At 43.8% G+C, this 11,124-nt stretch overlaps 1 protein-coding gene across 1 annotated transcript in view; it reads right to left on the bottom strand.

Annotated features, from left to right (window-relative positions):
- Nucleotides 1-1,369: 1,369 nt before the first annotated feature.
- Nucleotides 1,370-11,124, bottom strand: part of MYCBPAP (MYCBP associated protein) — a 40,640-nt gene continuing 30,885 nt past the window's right edge. Inside the window, exons 14-19 of the mRNA XM_018567866.1 lie at nt 10,766-10,969; nt 8,256-8,377; nt 7,463-7,578; nt 5,612-5,754; nt 4,581-4,769; nt 1,370-1,509 (exon numbers count right to left, since the gene is read on the bottom strand). Of these exons, the coding sequence (XP_018423368.1) occupies nt 1,384-1,509; nt 4,581-4,769; nt 5,612-5,754; nt 7,463-7,578; nt 8,256-8,377; nt 10,766-10,969 (900 nt within the window). The 3' untranslated portion in view covers nt 1,370-1,383. The remainder of the gene's footprint in view (nt 1,510-4,580; nt 4,770-5,611; nt 5,755-7,462; nt 7,579-8,255; nt 8,378-10,765; nt 10,970-11,124) is intronic.

Here is an 11,124-nt window from a genome sequence, read left to right as displayed (position 1 = left end):
TGCAAGCTCAGCGCCCAATGGCATATATAAACTAAAGTGTCTGTGCATAGGATCACAGGCAGGCATGTATTAGGGTGCAGGGGGGCAGACGCACACACGTTAACCTCCGGGCATGCAAGCTCAGCGCCCAATGGCATATATCAACTAGAGTGTCTGTGCATAGGATCACAGGCAGGCATGTATTCACATGCAGGTGTGCATATGTGTGCAGGCGCGCACGTTAACCTGCAGGCGCACATGCATTAGCAAGTATATATAAACTGGAGTGTGCTATTGACAGATTGCTGAGCGGTCTTCAGCTAGTTCCTGATACTTGTGACCCAACCTGCTGTTCTTATGCCTTGTGTTTGACCCGACTTGCCCCTTTGAGCTGCTTCTGGATCTTGCCTGCTTGTTGTGACCTCAGGCTGCACAGTGGACTCTGATTTCTGCCTGCTGATTTTGCAACTCACTGCCCGGCTGTTACTGACCCATGGCTTGCTTTTTGGCACTGCGTCTGCTTGCTGATTGGGTACCTCGATGCTGACCTCTGGCTTGTAGTCTGACTCTGCCTACTGGCTCGCTGCCCGGTTCTACTGACCTTGGGACTACACTTCTGCCTCTTTGGGCTCTGAAGTGTCCCTGAATCTAGTTTCTGCTCAGTGATCTATACTCATCCTGGTTTACACACCAGAAGACCGGCCTTGCCTGCAACTTCGCACCTTGTGCTACTCTGTGTCCTCGCATCTCCTATCTGCACTTTCAGGGGTGCTGGACAAGAGGTGCAAGAGAAGCCCCTTGGTCAGCTTGGTCTTCACCTAGGTACATGGCAACGACAGACATATGAGCGCATCACTGTTCTGCTTCTCCTTTCACTGTCCAGTCAACTGGGCCCAGAAGAAGTGGGTTAATTCATGCTGGCCATGAGCTTGAGGACATCTAGCTGCAGGAAAAAGTACTGCCGGCGAAATCTCTGGATGAAAGGTGAATATCCCCTATGCAACAGCACTCAAACTGGGAGATGGAGAGTTGGAACTGGGAGTCAAGCAGGGAGAGGGCAGACTAAGCAGAGCTATATTCACTGCTCAATCTATACCTGTAATGGTAGGTAAAACAGCTCCACTATATGTATTAGGTCTCTGTATTTATCTGTTTGCCTGGAGTTCAGCTTTAAGTCATTTGTTCTGCTTATGTTCCTGTTCCAGGACAGAGCTTTAGGAAGTACTGAATCCATTGGATCAGCATAGTAGCCATTGGATCAGGTATTTTCAGGAGGCAAGGTCCATATGGCCTTAGTATGGTTTTCCCTTCAAAATTTTCCAGAAGATGTAAAAACAAAATTAGCAGTTTTTGGGGGACCGACATTACATACAACAGTTTTCCCAAAAACAAGAATGTGAAACTCTATTGAGGAATGATGTACTGGAAGCTCTCTAATGTGTCCAGATTCCCGCTGGGTGTCGAATGGCTTTTTAGGTCTTCAGCAATGGCCACAAAATCTTGTGCCACAGAGACCAGGATTCCATAAAGCTGAAATAGATATTGAAAAAAAAAAGAAATCATTGTATGATTGTAAAAATCCTGTATAATAATAAGATTGTGCCCTAATGGAAAAGAAGGATACGAGTAAAAAAGGGAAGAGAGAAAAGAGAAGACAAAGGGAAGAGAGAAAAGAGAAGACAAAAGAGAAGACGATAGAGAAAAGAGAAGACAAAGGGAAGAGAAGACAGAAGAGAAAAAAGATGACAATAAAGAAAAGAGAAGATAATAGAGAAAAGAGAAGACAAAGGGAAAAGAGAAGATAACAGAGTAAATAGAAGAGAAAAGGAGAGAAGAGAAAAAAAGAGAAGAGAGGAAAGAGAAGCACATAAGGAGAAGAGAGAAAAGAGAAGAGAGGAAAGTGAAGAGAAGAGAGGAAGGGGAATGGAGGAAAGAGAAAGAAGAAGAGAGGAAAGAAAAGGAAAGAGGCGAAAGAAGAAGAGAGGAAAGTAAAGAGAAGAGAATAAAGATAACAGAGGAAAGAGAAGAGAGGAAGGAGAAGAGAGAGAATAGAAGAGAGGAAGGAGAAGAGAGAGAATAGAAGAGAGGAAGGAGAAGAGAGAGAATAGAAGAGAGAAAAGAAAGGAAAGAAAAGAGAAAATAAAGAGAGAGGAGAGGGAGAAGAGAGGAGTGAGAAAAGGAAAGAGAAGGGAGAGGAAAGGAGAGGAAAGAGAAAGGAGAGGAGAGAAGGAAGGTCCTTGTTTTGGAACTTCCTGTTATAGGGTGACAACCCATTTGTGTTCTTGTGTTGTCACCTTATCATGTGATGTCCCAATGAAGACTACACATGGCCGTGCCAACACAGATTGCGCAGGCACGGACCACTGTTGACTATCAGGAAGCCAATCCAAAGCATTGATGTGAAGTGAGTGCATGTGGACAGGAAGAGGCTGAAGTGATCACTGAGATGCAACAACGTATGAAAAAGGGGAAAACAGTATTATTATTTTTTAGGAAACCATGGCAATTGTTTATGATACACAAACAAAATGTTATCCCATTAGGGTTTAGATCTGCTTTAAAGGGTTTAAAGACACCTAACCAATAGGAGTGATGTAAACAGTTAACACACAGTCCCTCACAATACTCTAATGCTAAGATGGGGCTCACAGCTGCCACAGGCATGTGCTCAGGCCCTGGTGTCCAATTAGTCCAGTCTCTGGATGTGAGACGTCAGCCCAGGCTGCTGGTGTATGGACTGTCTTTCTAGAATACAGTTCCCACAGGAACTCTTTGTGGACACACTGTAAGCCTAATCAATGTACAGAGCAAGTCCCTGGTTCCTTTCTGAGGCCAGCACATCTTGGCCTTCCCTAAAGTCTAATAATCTATACGATCTCCTTCCAAGAACATTCTTTTTATACCTCCATGTCCTGACTCTGCCTGGAGTCGCTCTCAGACACTTGCTGCTAATGAAGGGATAAAGTGTTGCCTCGCAGAAAAACAAGAGGACTTTTCTAAAAGCTATGTCTTCCAGAAACTGAAAGATCTCTTTTCTGCAGACACCTCCATATAAAGATACACTGCAAATAAATTGTTACTATTTGGTTTACGACAAAATGGTTTCAATATGCATGGAAAAAATAAAAGCTTCCAGAAAGTATCGGAACATGGATGTATTTAAAATCTAACTACAGGCCAAAGTCTTTTTTGCGGCGATATTCATTCCCTCTGCATTACTTTTCTCTGCCACTAGATGTCCTCAGCCCATCTCAGCATATCAGTCAAGCAACGTTCAACGTCCTTTTGTTAGCATGCTTGTTATCAGCACATTAACCGATTGGCTCCTGGTGCTTCTTCTTTCTCCAGCCCTCCTGTACAGGGACTGCAATAGGCCAAAACAGGTACTAACACTGCTCATGCTTAAAAAAATACATTTAATGATCTATTGATGATTACATAGCTGCGTTAATTGGTGTCATTTATATCTGCCTGGAGTTCAGCTTTAAAAATTCTTACCTGTACCCTTTGAGAGATTTTTGTCTCACTTCCTGTTTCTGTAATGCTCGTACAAGGAATAGGTACGATCTCACAGGCCTTCTAACCATCTTGCCTTGCATTGTATTGTAACTGTAATGTCTTCCTCTAATTTGTAAAGCGCTGCGCAAACTATAGAGCCGCCGATCGCTTGTATGTGAAACAGCAGTTACCGGCTGTGTACAACGGACGGAGTTTTTCTGGCGGTACACACTCTAGGGGGCGCGTGCGAGCAGAAAATAAAAGCCGTTTCATTATATCATTAAAAAAAATTCGCTATTTTGTTCCTAAAACAGTTTTCACGTTTTTTCATCCTTTTTTTGCATCTCAGTGCTGCTGATTCCCTGCGGCCTTTTTCCTTCTGTCTACATGCGCTCGCTGCACATCACTGCACTGGACCAGCTGACATCTAATCTGCTTATTTTCACCTTGCCTGGATCCTCCCTCCCCACTTATTAACATGCTAATGAAACTGCTGAATAAAACCTTTCTGTTGTCAGTACATATGTTATTTTAGACCCAGTGACATCATTGCCGGGTCTTTGTGCTTCTCTATGCAATGCAGGCTGGTTATAGCTGGTGGAAGAGGCCCACATGGTGCTGCACATAGCTTCCTGAAACCATCACAATACCAGATCTCAGTACTCCTCTCAAGAGCCCTCAGCTGTAATGTAAGAAGTGTATCAAAGTATAATGATGGATGGACGCCAGTCTGGAGGAGCAGGCAATCCAAGGCAGGATGCATTTGCATGCAGACAGCCCTAAGTAACATCCACAGGGGGAGGAAATAGCTGGATGATTCTGGACATCCTCCAGCCAGGAAATGAGGTGGGCTCTATCTGACTTGCTGCAGCCTCGAATGCACATTGTGAGAAGCCCAGAGAGTGCAGTGAAATCACAGTAAGCAATTTCAGTCCAGGAGAGGAGCCAGTACAGCCGTGCAAGACTGAAGGGAAGGTCGGAGTTCAGCTTTAAAATACATTTACCATTTTCAGATGAATGCAGTTCTGGACAAAAAAGGTGCATTTCCTATAAGCCTGGGATTCTATTTTCCCTTGTAAGACTACAGACATCTATTCACACACCTCAGTGTACAGGCTCTCCTGATACTTCTCTTGTATAATTGGATCCACTTGGCAGAGACGGGACTGTGGAGGAGACAAGTCCAGGCTGTCTCCCGATGATACCAGCTCCTTGTTCTCTCCAGAGAGGGCTGTCGTCTTTGAGGATTTCTTGTCTTCCTTGCCCTTCAACTTCCTGCTGCTAGGACGGTCCTGGATTAAAAAAAAAAAAAAATCATTCAATTAAAATTCACTCCACTTTGCAGCCAAAAAAAGGGCCAAAAATTGCTGATGCATCACATGTGCCTATTCACGTCAATTACATAAATGCTTATATTACAGTATACCTTTCCTTGATTTTTAAATAGCAGTCATAATTAGGTAATTACAATATTCGGTCGTCACATTGGGGGCCCTGAAGTGAACATGACCTGGCTTAAAACATTTCAAATGTAACAGCTGTGCTGAAGTGCAGTGACCTAATGGTGCCTGCAACTACTTGTCTTAGAAACCATCCATGTCCCTGTGGAACCTCCATAGATCGGAAGACCAGGCTGTACATGGACATTCAGCTACCACTGAAGTTGGCAATAAGGCTCACAACTTCCTGGCACTAAGCCCAGTCATTCTACTGCCAAATGCCAGAGTCTCTGCTATCCACTGATGTGGCATTTAACCATTGAATGGCAGGACTGGACCTGTCAGTGTTAGAATCTGATGGAACAATCTTGCTCACATCGAACAACTACATAGTGCTCACCTGATTGGTTATAATTTGAACACAGTGCCTGGATAGGTCCTTGTATGACATGGAAAGTTAAAAGCAGTGGCTAAAGAAGAAATAAACCCTTGTGTTTGGGAATTGTATTAGAAGTAAGACATGAGGACACTTTGTGCTTTAAGAAGGCTCTACTGTGCCTCATAGGGGTTCAGTGGAGGTCCTGAAGGTCCTATTGGCCCACCAGGTTATACCGTCTCTTTGTGTTCTACTTGTGGATCCAAACATTTGTATACATGAATTTGAAGCTGTATTCACCAATAATGTAACCATATACCTCCTTTTCCAATCGATCCTTTCCTCCATGCTTTCCACCTTTTTTCTCCTCTCTGTCCCTTCCTTTGGGTGTTTTTTTATCGTCTTTCATCCCTCCTGTTCTCTTCTCATCTTTCCCTGCCTTCCCGTGCTTCAGATCCACCACTAAAACAAGATGAAGAATATTATAATACAGGAAATATGATTTTTTCTTTTGCTTGAAACATGACAATCACTTATATAAAGGCAATTCAAGAGCATATTGCGTAAGTCCCTTCAAGGGATTCACCTTCAATTACAGGGAAGATCCTATGGTGACTAATGTAGCTCACATTGGTCATGTGAAGCCTCTGATTCCTCTTCTGAGGTGGTGGCCTGGAAAAGTTTTGACTTACTCATTTTCCTTGAATAACATTGTTCTCATTAAAGTAAAAGCCGTTTTTTTTTTCCATTTTGTATAGAGCGTGGAAGTGATGAAACCTTGGTCAGCTTTTGTTGTCTAGGCACCCATTGGGAAGCTTCACCCTCTCTATGTTTCCTGGTGATCATTCTCACCAGAACAGAGAGTGACGGGGAAATCAAAGTTCTGCAGTTGCCATCGGAACAGGAGGTGAGGGGATACCTTTCAATGGGGACACCTGTTCTGGTGACAACGGTCTACTAGGGGATACTTTAAAAAGATTTTCTCTCACTTTTTGCTGTCTCTGGGACAGGAAGTGAAGGTAAATTTACTCAATGGGATATACGTCGACAGCAAAAACAGTGGTTTTAACACTTTAATCAAAACTAAGGAGGGGGATTACTTCATGGAATATTAACAATTAGTAAATTGTAGATGCAGTAATACAAAAATAAATAATGTGCTGTACCTAGAGAATTTGACACCAAGTGTGGATTAATTTATGACACCCCCTTGCTCTACATGACAAAACTTATTTTAAGAAAATAATTATAAAAATAATAGTAATAATAGTAGCCAGAAACATAGAGTGTGAAAAGAGTTGTGTATCCTTACACTAATAGCCAGTGGAGAAGAGTCACTGTACAATGTCAGTTAGTGTGGAAGTGACCTCTCACATTGCCGGTCAGTGTAGAAGTGACCTCTTACATTGCCGGTCAGTGTAGAAGTGACCTCTTACATTGCCGGTCAGTGTAGAATTGCTACCTTACAATGTGAGTGACCTCTCACATTGTCAGTTAGCCTAGAAGTGCCACCTTACATTGCCAGTGAGTGTAGAAGTGACCTCTTACATTGCTGGCCAGTGTTGAAGTGACCTCTCACATTGATGGCCAGTGTAGAAGTGCCACCTTACATTGCCAGTCAGTGTAGAAGTGACCCTTACATTGCTGGCCAGTGTAGAAGTGACCTCTCACATTGATGGCCAGTGTAGAAGTGCCACCTTACATTTCCAGTCAGTGTAGAAGTGACCCTTACATTGCTGGCCAGTGTTGAAGTGACCTCTCACATTGATGGCCAGTGTAGACGTGCCACCTTACATTGCCGGTCAGTGTAGAAGTGACCTCTCACATTGATGGCCAGTGTAGAAGTGCCACCATACATTGCCAGTCAGTGTAGAAGTGACCTCTTACATTGCCGGTCAGTGTAGAAGTGCCACCTTACATTGTCAGTCAGTGTAGAAGTGACCCCTCACAGTAAGTGTAGAAGTGCCACCTTACATTGCAGGTCAGTGTAGAAAGAGGGGTTTTGATCTCCTTAAAGGGCAGCCAACTTCTGGCTGCCCTTTAATGGCAGAAGTTGGCTGCCCACGAGGGGTGTTTTGCTAAACTGATTGATAAGCTCTGCACTGCGGTTGTATATACTTTATTTCATTCAGTGTGTTCATACATCCTGGATACAATTCGAAGATATTACCTGTTTCTTCTATTACAAATTCTGTTGTCACATCCTTGTCTGGCATGCCCAGTACAAATCGTAGCTCCATGGACCGTTCCACTAGTTTATCTATGGCATCCCTCCATAGCTGAAGACTGAAGACAGAGGTGTAAAAATATACAGGCTGACATAAGAAAACCACTTATTACATTTTAAAAACATTTTAAATCATTTTGAATAGGTCCTAATGCAGCAGAAACCACTCCTGCACCACAGAGTGCTTCGTGCCTTAGCGTGCATTGTAGTAACACACATTTTAGTGAGCACACTAATCCTTTCCTGTTAGATCCAATACTAAAAAGTGGAAGTGGTTTCACACACATTAGGTTAAGCAACCAGTTAAGGAGTACAGTGCATAGCGGAGCTCTTCTTTAAAGTAGAACCCTGGACAAACTTTCCCTTGCAGTGGGGGTCACCAATCCACCGCCACTGCAATGGTTAAGTGCTCGTGTTGTCTAGGTCTCAATAAAGCTGTATTGCTTCCTCTGACCTGCTAGACTGGTGTCCGCATCTTCTTCTCCCCTGGGCTCCGGCAGTCTAAGGACCACTGACATCTATTGATCTGCATTAGATTTAAGGACCCTGAGGGACATTCCCTAGCCGGAGTGGAGAGGGAATGAGGTGGGTGAGCACTGACCACTGCAAGGGTAAGTTGTTTTTTTACCCAGAGTTCTTCTTTAACTTATACTATATATGCACGTTGCTTCTTGAATAATGATATACAGGCAGAACAAAATCTCAGAGCCCTCACAAGCAATCATTTACCACTGACCAGGCTTGCTGCAACATGTCCACAGAAGACTCCAGAGCCGGTGTGGTCAGTTCACTGACGAGTCTGTTTACATGGAAAAGGAAGGTCTCTTGTCGTTCATCCTCAAGGATCACATCTGAAGCCTGACATTGAGGAAAAAACATCACAACATTAGGCCATAACAATACCACCAGACACAAAGTGAGGAATAAGGTAAGTATCACAGCTTATTCGTCTACCCCTAGACTTGAAGGGTTATTAAACCCTCCGTTTTTTTGCATATATCTGTTGCTAGCAAGCAGTAGATATATGCAAAAAGTGTTTTAAAAACAAAACTGCTTTAAAAGCGGTTTAAACTTACCCCTGTCTTCGGCGTGCGCTCCCGTCCAAAAATCCGAAAATGCTCGGGCGGCCGCAAAGCATCTTGGGGCGGGCGCATGTGCAGTTCAGATTTTCGGCCGGGAGACGAGGTGAGACACAAGGTAAGTCTATGGAGGCGTGCACCCGCATGCAGACACCGTGGGACAGGAAGTGCCAGCAAGGACAGAGGAGTCAGCGCTGGATCGGAGACCCGCCAAAGAGCTGGAGAGAAGGCTGGAAAAGGACAGAAAAGAAGAGGAAGATCGGATTAAGAGACATGATTTAAGGTAAGTACTTTAATTAACATTGGGGGGAGGGAAAAAAGTTTTTGACTTTAATGTCACTTTAAAGTCCATAAAGTCCATATCTTTTCGTTCCATGTATAAATGGACTGTGTGATGGTAGCCCGGGGACCAAATATGTAATATTCCAAAAAACATCCAACTTCACAGTCTACTCGGGATCTCAAATTAAACCAGATAGGGATGTAAGATAGTAGTACTTCTGCCAATATTTCATATCCACAAATCACAATGGTAAATTCTGGCATACATCCGGTAATACTGTGACGCTCAGTATATGTATATTCAGGAAAAGTCTAGTTGATATGGATCTATTGGTTTTGTAAATGTCTGGTATTCCAAAAAAGTGCCTGGGCTTTGCCAACAATTATGGCATTCCGATACCCCAAGTTATAGCACATGCAGCGGGCCCCGTCAGCTATCCCGCCACAAAGTCGCCTGACATGTTTCGTCTGCCCCTGGATTTCCTCAGAGGGGGCACTCAATTCCTAAATGTGGTTTCCTTTTATATTAGCAGTGTGGATCTGGCGGTAGACAACCCCTTTCTGATACCACATCCACTCTGTGGAACAAAGGCATCTAACGTCCTGGTTCCTGAGCGCCTTAAAACAAAAGGCTGTGAAGGACTCCGCTTACAACCACTTACTTGTGTCTTCCCCGCGGCTCCCGTCCGAAAATGTGAAACTTCTCGGGCGGCCGCAAAGCATCTTGGGGCGGGAGCATGCGCATTTCGGCCGGGACGCGAGGAGAGGCACAAGGTAAGTCTATGGACGCGTGCACACGCATGCAGACACCGTGGGACAGGAAGTGCCAGCAAGCTCAGAGGAGTCAGCGCTGGATCGGAGACCCGCCGCAGCGCTGGAGGGACAGTTGAAAAGGACAGGAAAGAAGAGGAAGGTCAGATTAATGAGGAGTGTTTATACCTTAATGCGAACTGTCATCTTGCTGGTCTAGTGACATCCCAAGTCCTTCCTATTCTTTAATTCAGCAATGGAAACACTCACATAAAGTCTTGTGAACAATGTTTAGTGCTTCAGCACTGAGAGGGTGTGTGTCGATGACAGCGGGGTCACAAAAGGGGTTGAATGACGCTGGGTGTCATTCAACCAGGAAGCATGCTACGCATACTCGCACCTTATGGCAAGAGCTGCCCCCTTTTCTTCCCGCAGCCTCCATCTTTTTGGTGCTATGGTGGCTTTACAATAATCAATGTATAAAAAATACATGTCCAGGAATAAAATAAGATATTATTTAAAAAAATAAAAAATAAATTCTCAAAATCCCTAAAATGTGAATTTTTGCATTCTGATAATATATGTATTAAAAAAACCGTGTTGCCAAACTGAAAAGGCAAATTGGGGGCAGTAGCGAAATCCCCCCCCTGCATACTGTGGTCCCTCCTGCTGGCTGCTACGTCACTACTGTGATTAGTTTCCCTGCTCAGCAGTAAAGTATTATTCTTTTTTTTTTTTTTTACAGGCTGCATGTCGTTGAATCTTTTTAGTTTAGGAACAGTGTCACTTTAAATAATGGAGGTCAGAATAAAAAGGCATGCCCCCTTTTTTGCCATTTCTTTTTTTGCAACAGACAACACTCTCAAATTTCCTTTCCTGCAACTTTTCATGAAGGATCATCACTGGCTCTTGTCTGTGAAGGTTCTCATTCATCCAGGTCATAGTATATCTGTAAACAATAAGTCAAGGCAACTGGACTTGCCGTATTTTTCTTGAAGATGTTTCACTGGTCATCCAGTGAGAATTGAGAAAGCTGGTCGGATGACCAGTGAAACGTCTTCAAGAAAAATACGGCAAGTCCAGTTGCCTTGACTTGTTTCACAGATATCACTGGCTTTGGTAAATGACTTTTCACCTGTTTTAGATGTACAACTGACAAGTTCCATTTTAGACTGGCCTCCTCTTTAGCCTCCGAGTCATTTTGTTCTAGGAGGTAGGATATGACCGGCACAGGATCCATTGCCTCTTGTGGTAGGACGGCACTTGTCTGTGTGCCCGGGGATATATATTCCCTCCATAACTGCTGCAGTTCCTGAACAGTCTGATTCTTGTAGTGTAACTGTGATAAAAGTATAACATTAAAAAACACTATAAGGTCATATTCATCACATGGGCATAGCACAGCAGTTTGAAAGCTAACCTGTCACCAGGGCCGGATTTACTCTCCCTGCTGCCCCAAGGTCAGGTTCCACAATGCGCCCCCCAAACGCACCA

The sequence above is a fragment of the Nanorana parkeri genome, unplaced genomic scaffold (genome assembly GCF_000935625.1).
Source record: "Nanorana parkeri isolate BGI_ZX_2015 unplaced genomic scaffold, ASM93562v1 scaffold1106, whole genome shotgun sequence".
NCBI classification, from domain to species: Eukaryota; Metazoa; Chordata; class Amphibia; order Anura; family Dicroglossidae; genus Nanorana; species Nanorana parkeri.
This window is presented reverse-complemented; position numbering and strand designations above follow the sequence as displayed.